The following is a 24,385-nucleotide window of genomic DNA, read 5'->3' as shown; positions in this document are numbered from 1 at the left end:
CATCACTATGAAATAACTTCTCATACGTCACTCAATTGGGGTGTTTGAATATACTATTGTGGCCTACTCAACACCACGAGCATCCCAATACTTATAGAAAAAAATTTCAACATCCCACGCGCCCTCACGCACTGGCAAAGGCACGGCCATGTGCCTGACACAATGGATCCCTAACGGCGTTAAGGAATATTCTGTTAAATAACAGCATATTCTGTCTAAAAACTAACAGTGTTACTTTACGCTGTTAGCATATTCCATCAAAGTTGACAGAATATTCCTCTTCTTCTCCAATGGTTCGCCAGATTTTGAAGCTGGCCGCCTCTACACTAGCCGATTTCTGGAAAAACTTTAAATCTTAATATCTTCGTTGTTTTAACACCAACTTTCATGAAATTGGTACCAAATTGAAGCTCTCAACTATAAGAACATGATCTTACCTATTTAAAAGCCTAAAATCAACGGAACATGGTCAAAAAATCCTTCGACAGCCAGGCCAAATCTGCAACTTCCTAAACCCGTGTATCTCGACGTCCAAACGACTCCAAAATTGTTCTAAAAGACTAGGGAAGTTGTTTGAGAACTACCACGAGCGTTAAATCCTTAAGTAGATCCCACGATCACGTCGAAGTAGTTTAACTCCTCGCCGAAGTTTAAGGATTCTCAGGTTCTTGAGGTCTTTTCCCCAAACTACTGGTATGACTGTGCTCCTCAGCTTGCAAGGAACTTAGAAGTAGTATCCACTAGCTCGATCTGTGCATGACGAGACTGGTTGGGTGTGTGGGTGTACGGACTATACGAAAGGGGAAGAATCGAGAAAAAGGGTGAGTGCAAGTACGTAAGGGTGAATGTGTGTGTGTGTGGTCCGGGTTGGGTGATAATAAAAAAGATAGGGCCTTAATTTGGGCCATAAAATTTAAGGCTAACAATTTAATCCAAACAAACCCAATTTTCCACTACAACCTAACAAGGCCCTTAATTCACGTCGGCATTCTCGTGGCATCAAATATAATTTGATTTCGTCAATAGAAAAATGATTCACAAATTATCTATGTACACCACGTCACAAGACCCACGAGGGCAAAATCATCATTTTCACGCATTCCAAGGATAAAATATATATTAATTTGGGACGTGCCGTCACATATATGAAGTGTCCTGCAACGTTTGAGGGGTGCCACTCCTACCATTCATCCATTGAAGTTGCTGGAATTTTCAGAGTTCTTTCTCTCTTTGTTTTAAGTTTCAATGTTTATTTTATATTGTTTTTCAGTTATGATGAACATCTGTAACTAAGTTTCTTTTTAGTTAGAGATAAATTCGAAACCATAATCATATGTTCTATATAAATTGGTTACATCCAATTATTGTTTCATAAAACATGAATACGATTTACTTATCTACTTTATAGAAAACTTATTCTTGTATGTTTATTAAGGATGCATACTTAGTTTTCATGCAAGGATTTGATGCTAGAATATAAGGGAATTCCACCTAATCGTTATGAACTTATATTTGCAAGTAGTAAAAGTCACGAGTTATGATCGAGTTAAGTAAATCCTTGGTAGGAGTATCATGCTTTTCATACTTACGAATGCTTTGTCAATGCTTATGATTTTCACAAAACTTAATGATCTTCGAGATGTATCTCTATCATTCTTTTCATAGTTAGCGAACTTGAGAAGAATAATTTGGTTGCGTCGTTGAGTCCAATTCAATGAACTTAAGAAAATTTGAGAGTTAATTAGTGTTGTTCACAGATAATTTGGGGCATTGTTGTTCATGGTTTATACGAAGAATAACTGGAAATCAATTTGTATGCATATGATTTATGTGTAGAGAAGAATCCTCTAGTTATCCTTTCATCCATATTTCATTCACAACTTAATTTACTTGTTGCCATTTACTTTTGTTTTAATTAAATTCGTCCAAAATCCCCCCAGTCATTGTTTTGTTGTTAGTTTAACTTAGTTTTCGATTTATTGAGTTTAATTTGTGTTGATTAGCATCCCTTCTAATCCCTGGAATAGAACGATCTCTACTTACTCATACTACGATTGCATAATTTATAGGATTTAATTTGTATGTTAATTTCTACCACATCATTTTGATCTAGGTACAGACTAGATTGACAAGGATGAGCTTCTTAGGGGGGAGTAAGCTGAAGGTGTGAATGGATTTTATTTCAGAAATGTCTTACGTATCAAACATGCTTAGCTAATTATGATTGCAGTTACGTATGGAGGTGTGAGTGTGTAATCGTATGTTTCAGCTTACATTATTTATGGCTAGTGAACATGGCATTCATTCAGGTCCATGTTACGGACATGACATTCAACTTACACATGTATGATTTATATTCAGCTTGTTCATATTACTGACATGACATTTAGCTTACATGTGTATGATATATATTCAACTTGTCCATACTACGAACAAGAAATCCAACTTACATGTGTATGATATATATCCAGTCAGTGTTTAAAATATTGACTTAAGTGGAAGTATCGATATACAAATTTATAGAAATATCTATGGATATATCGATATCGCTAACATATTAGTGCCTTCAACGAAAATTATGAAAATTTTCAATGGAGTGAGTATATCAACTCATTCAAATTTAATCGAAATAAAATAGAAATTTGTCCATAAAAATTCAAAGGTTCAAAACCTGCAATGGGTTCCAGCAAAATTTAGTAGTGAGTTTGTAAATATCGCCGATATTCATTGATTTTCCTGTACCTCACCAATATGGAGTTAAGTTTGCGTTTCACCCTCCCTTTCTATATCAATCCTTAATTTTTTTAGATTTCAATGAAAATATTAACCATTTCTTGGATATTTGAAACATAGTATCAACTTACACGTGTATTATATATCCAGCTTGTCCATAATAAGGTCATGACATCCAACTTACACGTGCATTATATATATTCAGTTTGTCCATACGGGGACATGACATCCAACTTACACTGTGATATATATTCAGCTTATCCATACTACGGACATGACATCCAACTTACACGTGTATGCTATATATTTAGCTTGTCAGCTTCCAGTGTATGATTATATGCTCTCAACTTGTCATTACTTCTAGATAAATCAGTAACTACATAGTTATATTTCAACTTACACTAGTTATGGCTAGTGTATGAGATTGTATGCTAATAACGCTTAAACAACTGGAATAAGTAGCAATTGTTATTAGCATATTCGACGTCGACACACCTTCATAGGCTCTGGCATATTCTTACCGAGTAGGATATCTACTCAGTTTTACCTGTAGAATTGGTATTAGTCAACCGTGCTCTTAACATATTATCGTGTATGTAATAGACGGTCGAAGACCTATCAAGTATGGCCCTTCGGGGTTGTGTTGAAAAATGTGGTAACTTGCAGGTGTTTATTTTGGGCTTATCTCACTTTTCTCAATTGAAAATTTTAGTTATGACTCCATGCACATCATGGCTTCGTCACCTCTTCGGATGATGGTCAGCACACATCAAGTTCAATGTTCACTGAATATCCGGGTCAGAATGTATCAATGAACCATATTGGTTGATTAAGATTATATTTTCTCACGTTGGAATTCAATTAGTAGCTAGTTTTCAGAGTAGATGCTAGCTGTGTATGCATGCAGACAACTCTGTAATATAGACTCTAAACAGGATTCAAAGAACAGCACATACTTTAGTATGTTTGCCATTGAAGAGAGAACTTTCTTTAATTGCATAGCTCACGCATGTTAACGGATTTAAACCTTCAAGTTCATAAATACTAACACCTCATAATTTGGATTAACTACGACTAAGTAAACTATCAATTCATATTAGCACACGACTTACAGCAAAAAAGAATAACATCATCACAGAAATAGACAACTTCAAAACCGTAAACACCATAATATGCATCTTTGCACAAGGACAATTCAACTTGTACGAATGAACGCTGCGCCCAGTGAGACCAAAACCAAGAACATGAAAGCAAACCAAAAACTAGACTAGAATTGCCAAATGCCCCTTACACCGAAAATTCCATCTGGATAAGTCAACATAACTAGGTACTAGAACATATAGGATACTCAATCAGTCCACCAGTAAATCAAACCGAAACCAGAGGACATTACCACAAGCAAGCGTATTGGTGAAACTAATAGTGGGTAAGCACATTCACTATCTTTACACTCAACTAGATTGATCCCAACATATCGGGGTCATCTACAAGCGACTATTTATCTCTCTATCCAGCCTTTGCCTAAAGCAAAATGTATTTTCTTCATTAGATCATCAATCTTCCTATCTTTCCTCACAAATCACGCTACACATCAATTCAACTTGTTCGAAACGCTTTGACCAGTCAGACCAAAACGAATAACATGAAAGTGAACCGAAAACTAGACTAGAATTGCTGAATGCCACTACCACTGAAAATTTCTTCTGGATAAGTCAACATAACTAGGTACTAGAACATACAGGATAATCAATCAGTCCACCAGTCAATCAAACCGAAACCGGAGGACATTACCACAGGCAAGTGTATTGGTGAAACTAATAGTGGGTAAGCACATTCACTATCTTTACACTCAACTCAACTAGATTCATCCCAACATATCGGGGTCATCTACAAGCGACTGTTTATCGCTCCATCCAGCCTCTACCTAAAGCAAAATGTATTTTCCTCATTAGATAATCAATCTTCCTATCTTTCCTCACAAATCACGCTACATAACCGAGAAGTTTTCGATACAACCTTACGGAAATAGCTAAATGCTTAAAGGAATCAAGAAAATGGGCAAAATTATTCCACCCCAAAAAAGATAAAACAAAAAAAAAAGAGGTAAAATATATTATAATTAACAAGCATCAATTCCAGTTGAATAACGAAACCAAGAGGTACAAGACTATATCAAATCACATGCATATATCATTCATTGTACAGAATTTCGCTTAAGTAATCCATATAACAGATTTGAAGTTTGAAAGAATTTACATTTGTAAATGACGGTGACGGATCCATCAGTGCCTCGCAGCTTTTCAACTTCTGAACACGAAAAATCAAATCCGAAATCCTTGTAATCTCTCTAATCTCTCTCTCTGTCTCTATATCAAAACTTTGTTTCTGAAATACCAAGAGAAAAATTCCCAAATCAGATTCAGAACAATTCCTAAACTTAAAACTTACTGGGGCAATTTGACCACTATGGGAAATTAAAGGGGTGGGAAATGATGAAAACGAAAAATTTTAAAAAGGCACACCTACGTCTGTTTGGAGTACGAAGAAGAAGTAGGGACGCGCTTGTTACGGAACATCATGTAACCGACGGGTAAGACCACTCCGATCATCATGATCGCCGCTCCGATTATGTATCTCAGCGGGCTCGGCGGTTCCACCTCTATCAATCTCCTTAACTGCACCGCACAAGATTAAGCCTCCATGATTCACAATTTTCATAAACAAAGAGATACAGATCTAGATCCATGATCACAGAGAGAGAGAGAGAGAGAGAGACTTACAGGCATTGTTGGGGCTCTGAAGGTTGAGAGAACGAGAGGCCGTCCGGAGGTGACAGAGGAGGCGGCGGAGGATCGTTCAGTTTGACGATGGAGGGAGGAAGAGGATCGGCGTTGAGCCCTTGAGTCGGGAATCAATGGCTCCTCACAAAGTCGTTAACTCGAGCCGCTACTTCGTAATGTTGTTTTCTGCACTTCTGGGAGCGTTGGATGGGCCTATGTTAAGTGGCGCCAAGGCACAGCCCAATAACAGCCCAAGTTAGTTAATTTCGTGCACAGTCCACACATTTCTTTTTACTTTTTACGCACATTTTTCAATTTTCGTCCATCGAATCAAAGTATGTTTAGGATCTTATATATATCTGAATTTTTTTTCATTGTTATAAATATTGTATTTAAATGTGATTGTGTAAATCCTAGATTATATTTGATACTAGTTATTTTTCCCTATTACAACTTGTATTCCTTGGAGGAGAAGGATTCTTCCCTCCCTTATTACTATAAATAAAGGCATTGCGGAGGGAGAATAACACATCCTCTACACAACCCTACAAACACATCTCTCTCCCTACTCCTTCTATGTTGTGCGCCCCCTCTCTCCCCTGTCTATATAAAATAAGCCACAAGACGTTATTAGCTCGCTCATACCGCTGCACTTAGGAATCTGACGTGGAAGTTTTTTGCATCAAACCAATTCATCAATGTCGTCAAGCAATCAGGTTCTTCCAAAACAACAGTTTTTATCTCGATATTTTTGCAGCCCTAATAGCATGAACATTCACCATAATGCATGACCCAACTTTACGTTTTTCAAATTTTAGATTCTACATAAATTGTGTATGCATTATATCCATAATTGTTGAATTATGTGAATTGATATTGCCATGAATTGCATCAAATATATGTTCATGCATTGAATTATAAGTTGAATATGCATTGAATAGAAATTTGAAAAAAAATTAAAATTAGGGTTTTTCAAGAAACCTATCTTGTCACCACCATGCCGCGAGCCGTTGGCTTCCAGCCACGTCATGTCGAGCCACCAACACCAACTTGTAGCCTATGTAGCTACGCCGAGCCACAAGACCACATGCCGGAGCCATAGGCTCCTGGTTTGAAACCCAACAAAATTTGATGCCTCCAATGGCGTCTCTACCATTGCAAGAAGGACTGCAACCCAACCTTGACATTAGGTCATCGTCTCAATGTCCTAACGAACGTCTCCGCGAGCTTTTCCAAAGATTCCTTCGAATCTCATCGGATTTTTTTCGAAATTCCAATTTGAATATCTAGGGTTTTTAGTTGAAACATTAAGATTTCCCTTCCTCCGTTCATATTCGCGGTCCCCGTTGATTCACAAACTCGCCTCGAGATTTTTTTGTCCAAAAACACGGTCGTCTGAAGCGGTGGCTCCAATCTTCTTCCCCAATGAGCACACCTAGCTATGGCTAGGGTGTTTTTGGTTCAAACCTAAACCCAATTAGGGCTTGGTTCCTCTTAGCCCAAAGCTAAAACCAATTATTGGTTTTGGGCTTGCATATTACAGCCCATATTCAGTTCATTTAACACCAGCACATCGGGCTATGGTGTCCTTGTTCACAGAACCACACCAGATCCCAGCCCGTAAATGGTAAGTCGATGCACCTGCATCGTGACACACCTTATCACAACCCCCCAAGGTTGTGATGTTCCCTTGTGCCACAACACATAGGATTGCGTACCCCTGGTACGCGTACACTATGAAGCACCAAAGCATACTTCCAGATAGAGCTTGTAGCCCTAGCCTGCTTCTTGGCGCACCAGATGAGAGCTCTTTTTGGGCCTTTTTTCTTAGGCATGTTACCCATATGAACCCAGCCCATGTTTTTGGGCCTGGACCGCACTCTCTCAGTCTGCTCAGCCTACCCGTGGGCTTTGACCCATTATTTTTTAGGCCCCGAGTTTAATTGCCTATTTTTGCAGGCACTTTTGGGTTTTATAATTTTTCACCCACACTTTAATATTGGCCCGAAGTCCAAATAATTAATTCAATTATAAATCGAGACCTGAAGATCTATTTGCATATTTTCTTGTTGCATATTTATGTACATATATTTGTGTTTGTCTGCAGGAACATATGAATCTGAAGTTCATAATTCTTTCAAAACCCGAAGTTTCTAGAAGCATGCCTTGTTTGAAAACCTGAAGTTTTCCTTAAAAACATCACCCGTGAAAACTCCAAGTTTTTTCATGTAAATTTAAACCAATAAATGTCTATTAGAACCTGAATGTTCTACTCCTATGTGAATGAATTGATTTTTTCTCCATTACACTAACCATATTCATGTCCATTAATTTTGTGATAGGGACATGTCGAATTTGAACAAACTCAACTTCACCGCTTTAGAGATCTCCAAAAAAAAAAAAAATACCTCAAGTGGGTCCAAAATGTGATGCTCCACTTCACCGCAACGAATTTGCGTCCTACCATTGAAGATGGGACAAACAACCCGGTTGGCAAAACTAAGAAAGCCACTGCCACGATCTTTATCCGAAACATTCATGATGCATTATAAACCAAGTACCTTTCTCAGGAAGATTCATGAGCGCTTTGGGTCGCTTTGGCTGATCGCTTCGATCACCAAAAGTATATTTTCTTATATAAAGCAAGACATGACTAGCAACATCTGCGCTTCCAAGACTTTAAGTCTATGAATGAATAAAATTCTAAAGTTTGTCGAATCCGATCACTTCAAGTTCTATAATGAGAACTTGACCGAAGAGGATCTCCTGGATAATACATATTCGACCTTCTCTGTTTCCAATATTGTCCTGCAACCATATAGGGCTCAAAAGTTCACTAAGTTTTCAGATTTGATCTCTGTTTTACTTCTCGCGGAAAAGCAGAATTAGTTGTTGATGGAAAATCATCAAGCTCGACTTACTGAGGTGACTGTTGTGCCTGAAGCACATTATAGCACAAACGAACACCCAAAACACCAACATAGGAGTGGTAGGGGCGGCCAGAAGCCACCCCATCAAGGTTAATAGATCCAAGACCCATCTAAGGGAGGAAATCAAGCCCAAAAGCACCCTAACCTTGCTCCTAAAACCCCAAACTTCAAGAATAAAGGCAAAGCAGTAGACACCATGAATGTGTATCCCGTGTTTGTCGTACTCCCTAGAAGGTTGTAGCTGAATATCATTCTTGTCATAAAAAGTTTGAATTAAACTTTATGCAAGTGGATGAACCGAAGAATACCAAAATGTAGGTTTCTGACTTTCAAGAGGCTATTACCCCTATGAAAGATTAGAATCTTAGTCATGAACTACTTTTAGCTGATTTTTAGACATTGACGTAGTAACTGCATATCTCTATAGGGATCTTGATACGGAAATTTTTATGAAAGTTCTCGAAAGACTTACATTGACTGGATCAAATATTTCCATAACCTCATAACGCACTCTCAATTCGGCTGAGGCGTTCACTATATGGTTTGAAGCAATCTAGAAGAATATGGTATAACCGTCTGAGTGAGTATTTGACTAGTCAGGGATAAGTGAACAACGAACTATGCCCTAACGTGTTCATTAAGAAGTCACATTCCAATTTTATGACTGTAGCAGTTTATATCGACGACATGAACCTCATCGGAACTTTTAAGTAACTCGCAAGAAATGCCACGCAATTGAAGTTGGAATTTAAGATGAAAGATCTAGGAAAGACTCGATACTGTCTCGGTCTCGAGATAGAGCATCGTTAGGATGGAATCTTAGTACATCAATTGAACTACACCCAGAAGGTGTTGCGCCGCTTTAACAAAGATAAAGTAAAGCCTTTGGGTACTCCTATGGTCGTTCGATCACTAGATGCAAAACGAGATCCCTTCTATCCAAAGAATGATGATGAAGAGATTTTGGAGCCCTAAGTTCCTTATCTAAATGTGATAGGCATTTTGTTGTACTTAGCTCAATGCACTAAACCTGACATCTCCTTCGCTGTTAATCTTTTGGCAAGATACAGTAACACCCAGACACTGGACCGATGTTAAAGACATCTTCCGTTACCTTAAAGGTATTAGGGATCTAGGCCTCTCCTATCCTTACAGATCCTCAAGTGATGTCGCACCCCCTTATCTCAAGTCGATTCTCACCTTGTTGGTTTATATCAACGCAAGATACTTATCTGTTCTGCACAAGGTGCGCTCTCAAATGGGTTATGTCTTTACCATTGGAAGCACCACAATCTCTTGGAAGTTAACTAAACAGACCTTAGTTACCACTTCGTCTAACCATGCTGAAATTCTCGCCTTACACGAAGCAACTCGAGAATTCTTCTAACGGAGAGCAATTATGGGCTATATTCGAAGCTCCTGCGATCTTTACCTTGTCGTTGATGTCCCGACGACGATCTATGAAGATAACGCATCATGCATCGAACAGCTCAAAAAGGGTTACATCAAATGAGACAACACCAAGCACATTGCGCTGAAGTTCTTCTTCTCACATCAATAGCAACAACATTAGAAGATTAAAGTTACACAAATCCGTTCACAACATAATCTGGTCTATCTCTTCACTTAATCACTACTGAATGCGACGTTTCAGAAGCTTGTTCAAGGAATAGGTATGCATAAACTTTCTGAGTTATAACATTGTTAGTTCTCTTTGGAATTATGTCAAACTCATGGGGAGTATCCTGAAGTATACTTGCTTGATCTTAATGTACTCTTTTTCCTACGATTAGGAGTATTTTTCCCTTAGGGCTTTTGCTACTAGTTGTTCTTCCCTATTAGGACTTGTAATCCTAGGAGGAGAAGGATTCTTCCCTCCCTTATTACTATAAATAAAGGCACGGTGTAGGGGGAATAATACATCATCTACACAACCCTACAAACACATCTTTCTCCTTACTCTCTCTCTCTCTGTACCGTGCGCCCCCTCTCTCCCCTGTTAGGTAAAATAAGCCACAACACCCATTGAATTTTTATTCAACAATTTAATTAATGAAGGCCTTGCCGCTCAACATCCTTCAAACACCCAAAAGATTTTCACGCTAACAACATGCTTACTTGCAAGAATAGGAATTTGAATCATTTTTATTCTTGAGTTTTCTGTGTTTACTAAAATATGAGTATGAGAATCATTGCACTCTTTATTTTTTTTTCCCCATATTTACTTACGCATATGAAATAAAAAAAGCGTAAGTTTCCCCTTAAAATCGGTAATCAAATATCTAAATTCTCTGATTTCTTATCACTTAGTACTATTGGCGTGAGTAATCTTTAGGGAAATAGGAATGTAAATATTGTGTAAATATTAGAGTCCTTTATTAGGAAGGATATTTCTTTGTGTCCTTTTTTGTTTCCTTGGAGAACAAGGAGTGTATGTACTTATATACCAAATTATGCAATACACGAAAAGTAAGCCATAAATTTCTATTTGGCATCAAGAGCTTGGTTTCGTTCAATGGTATTGTTGCGCTCGTGGGTTGCAGTGTACAATTGTTGTGCAATTGTTAGTATACGATTGCTTTGCACCCATTGTCAATGTACCTTTTTTACTTAATCACGCGGGTAGTATACAATTTGGCTTAGGCAATAGTATTTGTATTCCGCTGCGGTAACTTCAAGTTCAGCCTATGTAAAAGGGTTGTCTACCGTGCTTTACTACTGTTTGTAGTGCGGCAGTAATCAAAATTGTCGTTTGCGGTTGGCTTGTTGTCCAGTATCGTGCCTTTGTTCCTGTGCGTGTAAAGTACTAGTATTTCATCCTTCTATTTGCAACATTATCCATGTACCAGTTATTCCGTGTACCAGTTGTTCTGTGTATTAGTGTGCAGATTTTGTCTACAAGTTCAGCAAAATTTTTGGAAAAAAAAAAAAAAAAGATTCGTGGCTGCTTGCAACGTGTGAATTGTTCTCTTGTACCGTGGGCTACAGTTTATGCTAGTTATTTATGTCCATGGATCAGTGTGTCTACTACTGGAATTGCAGCATTATGCCATGTGGTTGTCTACTATTGCGTAGTTTGTTATGTATCGGTATTATGCGTACTTGTTGTTTTGTCAATGATGTGCAATGTGTAATGATTGTTGTGCAGTTGTTATTACAATGACCAATACAGGTTGGATTTTAGATTCCAATGCAACAGATCATATGACATATGATAGAACTTTGTTTTAGTCCATGAAAGATCATCATAGAAAGTGTGTGGCAACTGCTAATGGTTTCACTGTTGCTATTGTTGGAACGGGAACAGTGTCTCTTACACTCTTCCCTTACATAATTGTTTATTAGTTCCATCATTGTCCCATCACTTTTTGTCTGTACCCCAAGTCACTGAACAATTGGATTGTGTTGTATTAATGTATCTTTCATTTTGCTTGCTTCAGCATATTTAGACAAAGGAAATCATTGAGTGTGACACTAAGAGAGAAGGACTATATTATGTGGATGATGTGGTTCCTGGAAAAGCTAATTTGGTTCTTGCGTCGCATAATAGTAATCTATATAAGGTAGTGTTATTGCATCGTCGTTTGGGGCATGCATCATTTGGTTATTTGAAACATATATTACCTGATTTGTTCAGTGATATTGAAGACTCATAATTGAAATGTGAAACATGTATTTTAGCCAAAAGTCATCGTGCTTCATTCCCTCCAAGTATGAATAGAAACTCTTCTCCATTTGAGCTAGTACACTCTGGTGTGTGGGGGCATTCCCTTGTTAGTACTACTTCGAGAATCAAGTGGTTTGTTACTTTCGTGGATGATTGCACTAGTATAACGTGGTTGTATGTGTTGAAAAATAAAAGTGAGTATTCCTCTGTTTCATTAGATGTGTTTCGTCTGTTTCATTAGATGATTAAAACTCAGTATTCCTCTGATATTAAAGTTTTGCGTTCTAACAATGGTGGAGAGTACATAAATTCTGAGTTATCCCAGTTTCTACAAGATCATGGAATTATTCATCAAACTACTTGTCTGCATACTCTACAACAAAATGGGTTTGTTGAGAGAAAGAATCGTCATATTTTGGAAATTGCTCGTACCTTGCTTATTTGTGCGTTTGTGCCTGAACATTTTTGGCTTAAAGCTGTTACCTATGTTGTGTATGTGATTAACAGTATGCTATCTCGAGTTGTAGACTTCCGTACACCTCTTCAAGTATTGACAGAACATGTTCCCATAGTATCCACCAATACCTTAACTCCTCATGTGTTTGGATGTGTAGTGTATGTTCATATTCACAAGATTTGTCGTAGTAAATTGGATCCATGTGCTCTTCGGTGTGTCTTCATTGGATTTGCATCCCAACAAAAAGGTTATATTTGCTACCACCCTAAAACCCGACACATGTATGTGACAATGGATGTTACATTTTCTGAATCAAAATATTTTTGTGCTACGGTATCATCACCTTCAGATCACAAGGGGAAGAATGCTAGTATTTGTGTTCTTGATGGTGATTTTAGGTGGTTGGATGCCCAGGATGATGTGAAAATTGCTTCAAGGGGAGTAAACTGTGACAAACCCTGTGCAAACTGGTGCAGCAGAGCCTCGGTCATTCATGCTGAGATTGCTGTAGGAGTTCAATAGTTGTCTATCAATGAAGAACGTGCTGGCATTCAGCCAGCTTCTACCAAAGAAGAAACAACTCCACAGCAGGTTGTTGCCGAACCTAATACTAGTACTACCGAGACTCTTGCGGGAGCTTGCTTTCCCCTCTCTCTCTAGCTCAATAGTGTCGTCGTCTAATACTTATTCTCTGAATATCCTTGAGGTAAGTACTATTGATGCTCATGTAACTAATAATGTTATAAGTACATATAAGTTGCCACCAAGGCAAAATCGTGGTGTACCTTCTGACAGGTTTTCTTCGAAAGGAAAATTGAAGTATCCAATAGCCAATTATGTGTCATGTATAAATCTTTCACCCGAACGTCAAGCTTAGGTGAACAATGTGGAGGCAATTCAAATGCCAACTCGAGTGAAGGATGCTTTGAAGAATAAAAAATGGGCTAAAGCAATGGATGAAGAGATAGAAAAATAATACATAGGAAGTAGTAGAGCTGTCAAAGGGAAAAAAACCAGTTGGGTGTCGATGGGTTTATATGGTTAAATACAAGGCTGACGGATCACTGGATAGGTACAAAACAAGGTTGGTAGCAAAAGGATATACTCAAACGTATGGTGTTGAAACTTTTTCTCCGGTGGCCAAGATGAATACGATACAAGTTCTTATCTCATTAGTTGCAAATATGGATTGGCCATTAAAACAGTTTGATGTAAAAAAAGTGATTTTCTTCATGGACATCTAGAGGAGGAAGTGTATATGGATTTTCCTCCGGGGTATGATGTTGGGGGGAAAACTGGAGTGTGCCGATTACGAAAGTCGCTTTATGGACTTAAGCAATCACCTCGTGCATGGTTTGGAAGATTCACTCAGGCCATGAGAAAGAATGGGTATTCTCAAAGTCATTTTGATCATACACTATTTGTGAAATGGAGAAACGGTAAAGTAACAACCATAATTATTTATGTGGATGATATGATAATAACAGGTGATGATTCAGATAAGAGTGTCAAACTGGAAAAAAACCTTGCTATCGAGTTTGAGATGAAAATTTTGGGTGATTTAAAATATTTTCTTGGAGTCGAGGTTGCTCGTTTGTCCAAAGATATTTTCTTGTCTGAACGAGAATATGTTCTAGATTTGTTAAAGGAAATAGGTATGCTTGGGTGTAATCCTATAGATACTCCTATTGTGGAGAAACATCACTTGGAATTTATCTGGATCAAGAATCAGTGAATAAAGGCAGATATTAGAGATTAGTAGGAAGACTAATTTATTTAGCTCACACTCGTCCATATATAACCTATGCAGTGAGTGTGGGGAGTCAATTTATGCATTCACCAAGTGTAGATCATATGGTTGTGGTTATCTGAATTTTAGCATATTTAAAGTCTGCTCCGAGGAAGAGAATTTTGTTTAAGAATCACGGTCATCAAAAAATTGAGGGATTTACTGATGTTGATTGAGCAGGTGATGTGACTGATAGACATTCTACATCTGCATACTTTACGTTCGTTGGAGGAAATTTAGTTACTTGGAGGAGTAAGAAACAAAAGGTGGTGTCTAGGTCTTTTGCGGAGGCTGAGTTTAGAGGCATGGCACATGGAGTGTGTGAAGTCCTTTGGTTGCGTAAGTTGCATTGGGGTCTTGGTTTCAAACAAAAAGAGGCAATGAATTTGTATTGTGACAATAAGTCGGCAACAGAGATCACAAAGAATCCGGTACAGCATGGCAGAACAAAGCATGTGGAGGTTGATCAACACTTCATTAAGGAAAAGCTGGAGAAGAAGATTATGTCAATACCATTTGTGAACTCGGAAGAACAACTTGCAGATATTCTCACTCATGCTATGTGTAGTAAGATTTTTGGTGACTCACTTATCAAGTTGGGCACATGTGACATCTATGCTCTAACTTGAGGAGGAGTATTGGCGTGAGTAATCTTTAGGGAAATAGGAACGTAAATATTAGAGTCTTTTATTAGGACGGATATTTCTATGTACTTATATACCAAATTATGCAATACATGAAAATTAAGCCGTAATTTTCTATTAGTATTACAGTCTAGTGGTATTCCTCTTCAGTTGTAATAAGCCCACTCTCCTTCCACTTAGTGTAGATAATGTCGTTTGTCCAAAAAAAACAAAAAAAAAGATAAAAAATTTCCCAATTTCTTCATTTTTTTTTTCCGATTTTGTTAAGTAAACATACCCTAACAACGTCCAAAACCCTAGAAGGTCTCGAAAAGCACCCTAAAAGAACATGTCAACAACAATCAACCAACTCCTCAACATATGATCACTCGATTGGAATCAACCGCACCAACCCTCATCATTCCATAACTCTAAATGTGTCTATAAGGTATTTGCTTAAGTGGCAGGGAGTGTGAATAAAAGTGAGTAACGATTAGGATAATCAAGCAATGCATGTAACCAAACAAACACAATGCATAATATTAGGGATAAGTATTAAACTGGTCCAACTTTTCAAATCAGCCAAACCAAACCAAACTAATAAAAATCAAACCGTTTTTTTTTTTTTTTTTACGAACGATATTAGGGGGTGGATAAATAGGTTAAGTCTTATAATGGATTAGCAATAATGTGGTTTAAATTTGCCTTTGACGATAATCAAACCTAAAACCTCTCACTTACAAGTCAAGAGAAGTATCACTAGACCGTAGTACTAAGTAGCAAAATCAAGCGGTTTTAGTTTCAAGAAAAAAAAAAAGGTAATATAGGTCCGAATAGAATCAAACCGTAATTAGTTTGGATTGGTTAAGTTTAGGCTATATGGAAACCGTTAGTGTTTTAATACAATGATATACTTACACTTTGGTGTGAAAACTGTTTATATTTTGGTATTAAATGTGTTATTCACGAGTGTAGAATTTAAACATCCTATTTACAAGTAGAGAAAAATACATTACGTTTTAAAAAAAATCTAAAATATAGTGGACTGAAAGGAAAGACTATAACCACTAAAGTAATTCAACAATTTTTTTTTTTAACAAACGATATTATCTAATGGAGTAAGTCAAGCCTCACAATGGGTTAACCATAATAATGTAGTTCAAATTCGCCTTTAACAAGAATGAAGTCTAAAACTTCTTACTTATAAATAAAAAAAAATATCATTAGACCGCAGTACTCAGTAGTCAACTGTAAACAAAAACGACACCAGAGTACGGACTTAAGCTTCAGTTTGTGGTGAAGGTAAAAGGATAGGCGCGCCACCATTTGCAGCACAGACGGACAGAGAGATAGAAAATGAACCTCGTCCAAAGGGCAGCTCCAAGCCTCCCCAAGCTTTTCGGATTTGCCAAGAGGCCCTTCAAGTCCTTGAGATTCCCAGGGGAGACCCTCGACTCTTCATCTTCTCTCCCCCCTCTCTCCTACGGAATCCACGTCTTTCATTGCCCCGTAAGTCCTCTCTCTGTCTCTCTGCGTGCAGATTTGCACTGGCTTTCATTTTCTCTCTTTCTATTTTCTGGGAAACCAAACAGGTTATAAGGGATTGAAAATGGGTTTTATTGGAAATAGGATGCAGTTGGGATTGTGGCCAAGCTATCGGATTGCATTGCTTCTAAAGGCGGAAACATTCTCGGCGCCAGCGTCTTCGTGCCCGAAAACAAGCACGTTTTTTATTCCAGAAGGTACCCTTTTGCCATTTCTGCTTGATTCATTTGCAAATTCCTCAGATTTCATTTGCAAAGTCAAATTTATTTTTTATTTTTATAAAAAGTATGAATTTTTCTGGTTGGTTTTGTTTGGATGGATTGATAACAAATGTCAAAGCTTGAAGTGAATTTTATATGATTGTTATTGGAACCGTGTGATATTTTTATGATACGAAATCTAGTAATTCAATCAATGGGGTTTGCTAGTTAAAAGGAAATAAAGATTAAAGTACTCCAAGGTCAGTTTGTTTTACAGAAATCAGTTTAGAGCAATGGAGCATGTCGGTTTCACAGGTTGCTATTGTTTGATGCAATATGTCAAATTGCACGTATTCTTTAGTTTAATAGAACCAGCTGCACAGATAAAAAATCTAACTCTCTGCAACTTGGCAGCGAATTTATTTTCGATCCTCTTAAATGGCCAAGAAAGGAAATGGATGAGGATTTCCATAAGCTGTCGTTAACATACTCTGCAATGAGATCTGTTGTCCGGGTTCCAAATCTTGACCCCAAGTATAAGATTGGTGTCCTTGTCTCAAAACAGGTGTTGCCATTTGTAAAGTTTCTTATAGGTGTACACACTGATAGTCATACACCCACATTGTTTTAGATTATGATGTTGTGCATTATAAAACCGTCTTTATGCTGCTGCAGGATCATTGCCTGGTTGATTTATTACATCAGTGGCAGGAAGGCAGGCTTCCAGTAGATATAACTTGTGTAATAAGGTGAGCTTTTTGGAGGTTTTTCACTGTTTTAGTTCATAATTTTGGTTCTCAGAACTTTGACTGTGGTTGTAGCACTTTTTTTCCTCAGTAATCATCATCGAGGTCCGAACACCCATGTGCATCGTTTTCTAGAAAGACACAGTATACCTTACCATTATCTAAATACAACCATGGATGACAAAAGAGAAGGGGAGATACTGGAGTTGGTTCAAAACACTGATTTTTTAGTTCTTGCCAGGTACATGCAGGTAAATCAGGTTACGTTTTCACCATTCAATTATCATTTCAAACTTTATAAATTGTTTTGAAGTTTGTAGTGATGACTGGAGGAACACGCTTTCTCCTGTCCTTTCATTATAACAGTCAAAATAGTTAGATTGAAATCTTTCAAAACCTAAAGCATCAACCCTTGTAGCTTTTACTCGACGATTACTATATGTTATAAAGAATCAGTTAATTGGTTTGATATTCAGGAGTCAAAAACTCTTTAAATTAAGGAAGAAAACAAAAGAATAGAGAAAGTGGACTATTTGTTACAAAAGGGGTTAAACGAGCAGTTAAGAACTTAAGAATTGTTTTTATTTACGCAGATATTATCCGGTGATTTTTTAAAGAGCTATGGAAAGGATATAATTAACATTCATCATGGCCTTTTGCCGTCATTCAAAGGTGGAAAACCATCTAAACAGGTTCGCACTTCTCGTCATTCTCTGTGTTTGTTGCCCTTTAAAGTATATCTATACTTTCATCCTAACTGTCTATACATGTTTAATTTGCTAGATTATGTTCGCAGGCTTTTGATGCAGGGGTGAAGCTTATTGGTGCAACAACTCATTTTGTGACGCAAGAACTTGATGCTGGGCCTATTATTGAACAGATGGTAAATATGATGTTCTTTACTGCTGCTATGAAATTTACCCTTGTTTAGGCTTTGGAATCCTTGTGCTGTATTTTTGGTTTTGTGTCTCTGACAGTATAAGCTGACTTTTGGCGTTGATTGCTGATTATTCTCATGTTTGTTGTTTTTTGATAGTATTACGCATTTACCTTGATCCATAGAAAGCTTTGGTCTTTTCTAGGCAAGTTGGGATGAAAATATGACGAGATCAAACAGCTGAAACAAGTTACTTATAATGTAGATCATAGTGGAAACCATGACTTTGCTACCCACCCATGACATGGTTGGGTGGCATAGTCCTAGTTAAACATAAATATATCTAAGTTCTAACTTATTACAAGTCATAATGCTTTCAAGTGGCCTACTGTCAGAATCTCACTACAATATGGGAACGATATGGTAAATGTTCGTCTCTCAATAATCAGCGTTTACGAATGTTCGACCGCATTTTGGATCAATAATTCCAGATAGAATTCGCTAGGGTAGTAGGGACTTCCCAAATTGAACTCACTGTGTTCAAGTACTGGAGACAATTTGAATTGAAAGACTGTGAAGCCAAATTATCTTGGATAAAACCATGTATACTTCAGGTTTGGTGTACAACTGTGCTTCTGTGCTGTGGGAAACGCTAGGTCCAGGGGCAGAACTAGAATAAGGGGGCCACTCTAAATTTGTTTAAAACTTGGGGGGTTCATTTACTTATTTCAAAATTTGTACCATGTTATCAAATATTGTACCATATTTTTTAGAATAAGAAATTAAAAACCGGTGAAGCCATGGCCAATACATAGCCCCGTCACTGTCCAGGTGATGTGATGGATGGATACCATCTACTGTAAGGATTAGCAGTGAACCCAGTTGCTGAAATTAGTCAAGACGCCCTTATTAGCTTCTTGAATATATTTCTTAGTTCAAGATGCATTTCATTAACTAGGGAAATTGTTTTTGGAGGAGAACCTGATAATCCTTGTCCCTGGCATTTATGAGTGATGATCAAATGGTCAGGCACAGAGGGCCTTGGGTTAGCTTTAGCGCTCTATTGAATCATCGTGGCTCGATCCACCAATTAATATTCCGTTCTGGTACCATGATTATAAATTTAATATGGAGGGGTAGTGGGTTACATTCAGTAATTGTTAGTGCATAAATTTTGTTATTGAAGGTAGTACGAAAAGTATATGCTTCTGAAGAATTTGTACAAAACTTGCTGATTTCTGTTATATGGTGACTCAACCAGCGGTTTGGTCATACACCAAATCATCTTAGGTAGTTATTGCAAATTGTTCAGAAACAGACTTGCATTTAGATTATATGTTGTAAATAATATCTGTGCGCAATGCCCCTCAGCGGAGCTTTGGCAATTAGATCTATTAACCAAGCATTGATATTCAATGAGAGTAATTGTTGCAATTCATAAAGTTATAAGACATCTGATCCAATATGCAGGTTGCGAGAGTTTCACACAGAGATAACTTGCAGACTTTTGTGCAGAAATCGGAGAACCTCGAAAAACAATGCCTAACGATGGCTATCAAGTCATACTGTGAGCTGCGAGTATTACCTTACGAGGATAACAAGACTGTTGTATTTTGATGGAAAAAAGATCATAGATCTGTCAAGAGGTGGTTGAACTCTGTTTGTACATTAAAATCATTTGTATGAAAAGTTGCAATACATGTTTGCCATTTTTCTGCAAGTCTTGCAAATTTGTTGTTTACCAGATTTCGAACGTTAGCGAGTGTACTTTCAGTTTTACCTGTCATGAAAAAACACTCGTCATACATAACAGGGAAGAAAATTTGTGGAATACTATGGCTGTGGCAACGTATTTGACTCATCGTCGTTCTACAAATTTTCTTCCAGTTCATAAGTCAGAGAAGTTGCCGAAAGCACATCAGAACATCTGAAGTTGTTTTCTTACAACTTGTTTCTTACACCATAACATCTCAAGTTATTTGACTTATCGTTCACAGAAGAATCAAGAAACAGAAATAAATAGTGTGCAGGAGAAAATACATGCGGAAACCATTTCACTAAAAAAATTATTTAAATAAGGACAGAAAGTTAGATTTTGTTTTCACTATTAAAAGAGAGATTTTATTTGTTACCATTGAGGGAATCCAACGTAATTAATCTCTCTTTCTCTCTCTCTTAAGTCAAACCTAAGGCCTTTCACTTAAAAATGAAGAAAAATATCATTAGACCGTAGTGCTAAGCAGCCTCTGTGTGTGAAGTAATCTAAGCAAAAGTTTTGGATCGTAGGTATCCCATTCAGAAGGATGGTAGGAGCAGAAGCTGACCACGAGCAATACAAATGTGCCCATGATGCTGACTGCAGAGACAAATGTAAGGCTGATCACTGCAAGGAGAAATGTTTAGAGTTGCCAAGCAAGCGTTCTGCTGGCGTTTGTGTGTGCCCGTTTGGCCCTGAACACTCTGCTGAGAGAGTAATCTCATCTTCAAAATGTGCCAGCGATTCAGATTGCACCAACTTCTGTCCTACTGAATGCAATATCAAAACCTGCGTCGAGGCCAAGTGTTCATGCGGATGTCACAGGTGAAATAATAGACGATGTTTCTTTTATTGAATGATATGAAATAAAGCTTCTGAATTTTGAGATAAACTTTCTGGATTTCATATAGAAAACGAACAATTTCTGATGGCACCATGCACAAACACTCATATCCGACCACAAAATTCGCTATCTTGTAACCTATAAGAACAATGAATTGTTCAAAACCTAATATTCCTTCTTGCTTGTAAAAGAAGTATACTGCATAGTAAAAGTTTTATTTGTGGTAACTTGTACAAGTGACGAAGTGAATCACATACTATTACTTATACTTAAAAATCCCAAAGAGTGCTCAGCTTCATCAATGTAGCTGACTCGGCGAACAAGGCTTTTGATCCCATCAACCCATTTTTGCTTATGGACCTTGTTCTTGCACTTGAATTCCAGTAGACCCTGTCCGGTTTTGAGCCCGAAATAGACCTCCTCTGAAATTCCCCTTTCTTTTTTGTATGGCCAGGCAGAAGTCTCATCACAGACTCCATAAACAACACCTAGTACCAACACAACAAACATACAGATCAGATATGAACGAAGACATAACATATAGGCCTCGTTTGATAGAAAAGACTAACTTAGGACTATTCACTACATTGAAGGCGTTTTGAAGGAAGAAATGGATGAGAACTTCCATATTTTTGTCCAAGTTGAAGGCTACTCATGATGAAAAGATATCCCTACTAGTCTCCACAAGAATGGTAGTGAATAGTCCTATCCAAGCTAGTCCTCTACCTCCCTATCAAACAAGGCCATAGTACTGTAAATAGAACATAGAATTTGTGCAGAAGCATTACATTTCTTCCTCTTGGAGAAGGCTCCTCCAACGTGCTTACGTTTGAGTTTAACTACGACCTGAAAAGATAACATACGAATTAGGAATGCCATTTTTCTATCTGAATCATTCTCCAGATTATTCCTTTCACTCGATTTTGTACCTGAGATTTATTGTTGATGTACACAGAGACATGCTTCCATTGTAAAACACCTGTATACACCCATTGCAACATGTAAGTCCATTTGACACATTCAAGTTTCGACTGATTTCATGTGAAGAACATCATGTTTATAAGGCTAAGAGGATTTAGTTCTTATACATTTCTGTTTTTTCCATAAGAATTAGAGTTTCCGGTACTTTTTATATCATCTGGAGTCTGATTTAGTTAATATAGACGAGTTTAATAAGTTACCTTTTCCTGTAAGTTGCAGTAGCTCTCCAACACAGGGAGGATCTTGCTGCTCTTCCACTTTACTATAAAAAGCACCAACCGAAGGACTTTCACCCATTCCTTTATCATAGGGACTAATTGCAGCATTCTTTCTTGCTTCTTTTGGTAGTCTTGTTTTCAAAGCGGATTCTCCTCGCAAAGCTAAAGAAAGACTTCGTAAGTTCGTATCAATTTACAATCAATGGCATAAAACAAGAAGTTCATTACTTGGTACATCGGCTTTCCATTCGAAAGCTCAACCTTTTTTTTTTTTGGAAGTGAGCAAGTACCTGTAGCAGCTGCTGCTGTAAGAGTCATAAGATCACCGGGACTCCGGATGTCCACTGCTGATCTGACAGCAGATGCCACACGATCATGATCAGCGCCGGCTAACTCAGCCATTTCGATGCAATGTGATGCCAGCAACTCTGTAGCCAAAGCCAAAGCCATGGTGGTTTTCGAGCCAGAACCATTCGAGTTCTCTGCTGCAGTAACAGCAGCCAAGGCTGCAGCAACACCTGCAATGGAGACTGCAGAATGCACTCGCGCCCTTTCGACCCGTTCCTTGTCTTTCTTCTTCACTGCACTACTACTCAACTCCGTATGGTGGAACCATTTTCCGACAGACCCCGTTCTCCGATTGTTGACAGATTTTATGATCTTGCTTGTCTGCAAGAAAGAATCAAAACAATATAAAAAACAGAACCAAAATTGAAATTAAATCACGATTTATGTGGCCAATTACAACAACGATGATCACAACAAAGTTCAATACAAAGTAGGATAATGCTTGACATGAACATTTCTTCGAGTTAAGGAAAATTGAGCTTACTAGCTGTGGCACAACAGTTGCTTCTGGGAATGTTTCGGGACTTTTTTCGACGGAAAATTGTTTTTGCTTTTGAGCAAGAGCCTTTGAAATTTCGGAAGCTGAAAGACTCCATGATCTGGACAAGAACTCCATAGGCTCCTGTGGGGTTTGTGGCTGGGGGATCGCAGGCAATGGTGCCGCCATTTTCAGCTCTTCGGCTTCTTCCACATTCAACAAGCCATGCATAGAATCGGTGTTACTCTTCCAAGCTGAAAAATAACCACTTTCCATTTCTTAATTCTATGTCTTTCTGCAGAAAGATTTTTCCAAATGTTCTGACTAATTACTCAGAAATTGCCTTTCTTGTTTGTGCGCATTGGTAGTGATCTCCTATCAAAACCTCCACAATTGATGGCTTTGGCCTGTCCTTGTTCTGTGATATAGATCAATTCAGAGGTAAAAGTTCGCACACTACGGTAGATTAAGACATGATTAAAAGAAAATGAGTATAATTATCCCAGAAATTGGTTTGGTTGAACCAAACCACAGTAAATGAACTGCTCCAACACTAAAAAAATCTACTTCTGATGACCAAACAGTAAGGGTTTAGTATTGGTGGAATTTGGAAGTGTACACACCAGCGAAACTGCTTTTAACTTCTGCTTTTTTTAAAAGCAGAAAGAAAAACTTCCAAACGCCAGAATTACGTATGGTTGAAAAGGACTGTTGGGAAATATTTTTAAAAAGAAGGAAAAACCTAACAGGAGATTTTGTAAAATTGGCTTGGAAATGGAGGCTTCATAAAAACACTAGTGAGAAAGAGATTTGATTTTCTGTACTGACCTTCTTCCAATCTTGAAAGCTCTACACAAAGAACAAATCAAAACCCATTTCTCTTCTTTTTTTCCCAACAGAGTCCTTATATATAATGTGAGGATGTGAAAAGTTGTTTCGCGTCGAAAAGTTAAGAAAACAAGGACAGAAAGAGTGAGTGAATGAGATAGAATATATTACAAGAACACATACAGGAACCTAGTGCTTTGAGCTCCCATGAATTCAGGTTTCCCCTTACACAAAAAAACAGATCAAATCATGAAAAAACAAAGAAATGAAATTATGAAATTAGGGTTTCACCCAACTTGAAAGCTAGGGAACTCCAATTTAAAGAACAGGGACAAGGCACAACCCTGGATAAGTGGGGAATGGTTTCTTAACCCACGTACAAAACAAAGCTAATTCGATTTTTATATGTGTTAAATGCGTTTACAAATACTCTTAGTGGTTCTATGACTTATTGCCAATGGCCATGCACGAACGTTGACTGGACGGTGGGGACGGTGGGGACGGTTTGGGGTTTAGGCTTATGTTCTCTTCTTCCGAGGCCATGGTCCCTGTGGCGGTGCTGCCTTCTATGGGCCACGCGTTGTG

At 37.8% G+C, this 24,385-nt stretch overlaps 3 protein-coding genes across 9 annotated transcripts; 1 reads left to right on the top strand and 2 right to left on the bottom strand.

Moving 5' to 3' along the window:
* Positions 1 to 4,901: 4,901 nt before the first annotated feature.
* LOC137711557 (uncharacterized) lies at positions 4,902 to 5,663 on the bottom strand. 2 transcript variants are annotated; one of them, XM_068450809.2, is made up of 3 exons: positions 5,514 to 5,663; positions 5,260 to 5,408; positions 4,902 to 5,118 (listed from the first exon to the last, which is right to left on the bottom strand). In XM_068450809.2, exons 1-3 carry the CDS (start codon positions 5,517 to 5,519, stop codon positions 5,100 to 5,102), a joined length of 174 nt encoding a protein of 57 aa, XP_068306910.1. In that variant the 5' UTR covers positions 5,520 to 5,663; the 3' UTR covers positions 4,902 to 5,099. The 2 variants fall into 2 exon arrangements, with proteins under 2 accessions (XP_068306910.1, XP_068306909.1); XM_068450808.2 differs by having other exon boundaries at positions 5,256 to 5,408; positions 5,514 to 5,649.
* A 10,558-nt stretch (positions 5,664 to 16,221) lies between these two features.
* LOC137711159 (formyltetrahydrofolate deformylase) lies at positions 16,222 to 20,208 on the top strand. Of its 2 annotated transcripts, none has more exons than XM_068450367.2 (8): positions 16,222 to 16,488; positions 16,609 to 16,721; positions 17,139 to 17,289; positions 17,400 to 17,473; positions 17,562 to 17,721; positions 18,064 to 18,162; positions 18,267 to 18,353; positions 19,818 to 20,208. In XM_068450367.2, exons 1-8 carry the CDS (start codon positions 16,336 to 16,338, stop codon positions 19,962 to 19,964), a joined length of 984 nt encoding a protein of 327 aa, XP_068306468.2. In that variant the 5' UTR covers positions 16,222 to 16,335; the 3' UTR covers positions 19,965 to 20,208. The 2 variants fall into 2 exon arrangements, with proteins under 2 accessions (XP_068306468.2, XP_088552009.1); XM_088695883.1 differs by having other exon boundaries at positions 16,228 to 16,488; positions 19,863 to 20,208.
* Positions 20,209 to 20,983: 775 nt separating this feature from the next.
* LOC137711128 (VAN3-binding protein) lies at positions 20,984 to 24,196 on the bottom strand. Of its 5 annotated transcripts, none has more exons than XM_088695879.1 (7): positions 23,801 to 24,196; positions 22,979 to 23,390; positions 22,437 to 22,815; positions 22,129 to 22,308; positions 21,877 to 21,926; positions 21,736 to 21,793; positions 20,984 to 21,435 (listed from the first exon to the last, which is right to left on the bottom strand). In XM_088695879.1, exons 2-7 carry the CDS (start codon positions 23,246 to 23,248, stop codon positions 21,197 to 21,199), a joined length of 1,176 nt encoding a protein of 391 aa, XP_088552005.1. In that variant the 5' UTR covers positions 23,249 to 23,390; positions 23,801 to 24,196; the 3' UTR covers positions 20,984 to 21,196. The 5 variants fall into 5 exon arrangements, with proteins under 5 accessions (XP_088552005.1, XP_088552006.1, XP_068306436.2 ...); XM_088695880.1 differs by having other exon boundaries at positions 23,972 to 24,196; XM_068450335.2 differs by having other exon boundaries at positions 23,984 to 24,174.
* Positions 24,197 to 24,385: the final 189 nt, after the last annotated feature.

The sequence above is a fragment of the Pyrus communis genome, chromosome 6 (assembly GCF_041283825.1).
Source record: "Pyrus communis isolate YQ-2024b chromosome 6, ASM4128382v1, whole genome shotgun sequence".
NCBI lineage: Eukaryota > Viridiplantae > Streptophyta > Magnoliopsida > Rosales > Rosaceae > Pyrus > Pyrus communis.
The sequence above is the reverse complement of the archived record's forward strand: the minus strand, read 5'-3'. Positions and strand labels throughout refer to the sequence as shown.

Bases quoted from the DNA above. Each gene is read 5' to 3' on its own strand.
- LOC137711159 (XM_068450367.2), top strand. From the start codon at position 16,336: ATGAACCTCGTCCAAAGGGCAGCTCCAAGCCTCCCCAAGCTTTTCGGA. The intron at 18,163-18,266 runs GTTCGCACTTCT...TTATGTTCGCAG, and splicing joins GTGGAAAACCATCTAAACAG to GCTTTTGATGCAGGGGTGAA. The intron at 18,354-19,817 runs GTAAATATGATG...TCCAATATGCAG, and splicing joins GGCCTATTATTGAACAGATG to GTTGCGAGAGTTTCACACAG.
- LOC137711128 (XM_088695879.1), bottom strand. From the start codon at position 23,248: ATGGAAAGTGGTTATTTTTCAGCTTGGAAGAGTAACACCGATTCTATG. The intron at 22,816-22,978 runs GTAAGCTCAATT...TCTTTCTTGCAG, and splicing joins CAACTGTTGTGCCACAGCTA to ACAAGCAAGATCATAAAATC. The intron at 21,436-21,735 runs GTAATGCTTCTG...TGTTGGTACTAG, and splicing joins CTTCTCCAAGAGGAAGAAAT to GTGTTGTTTATGGAGTCTGT.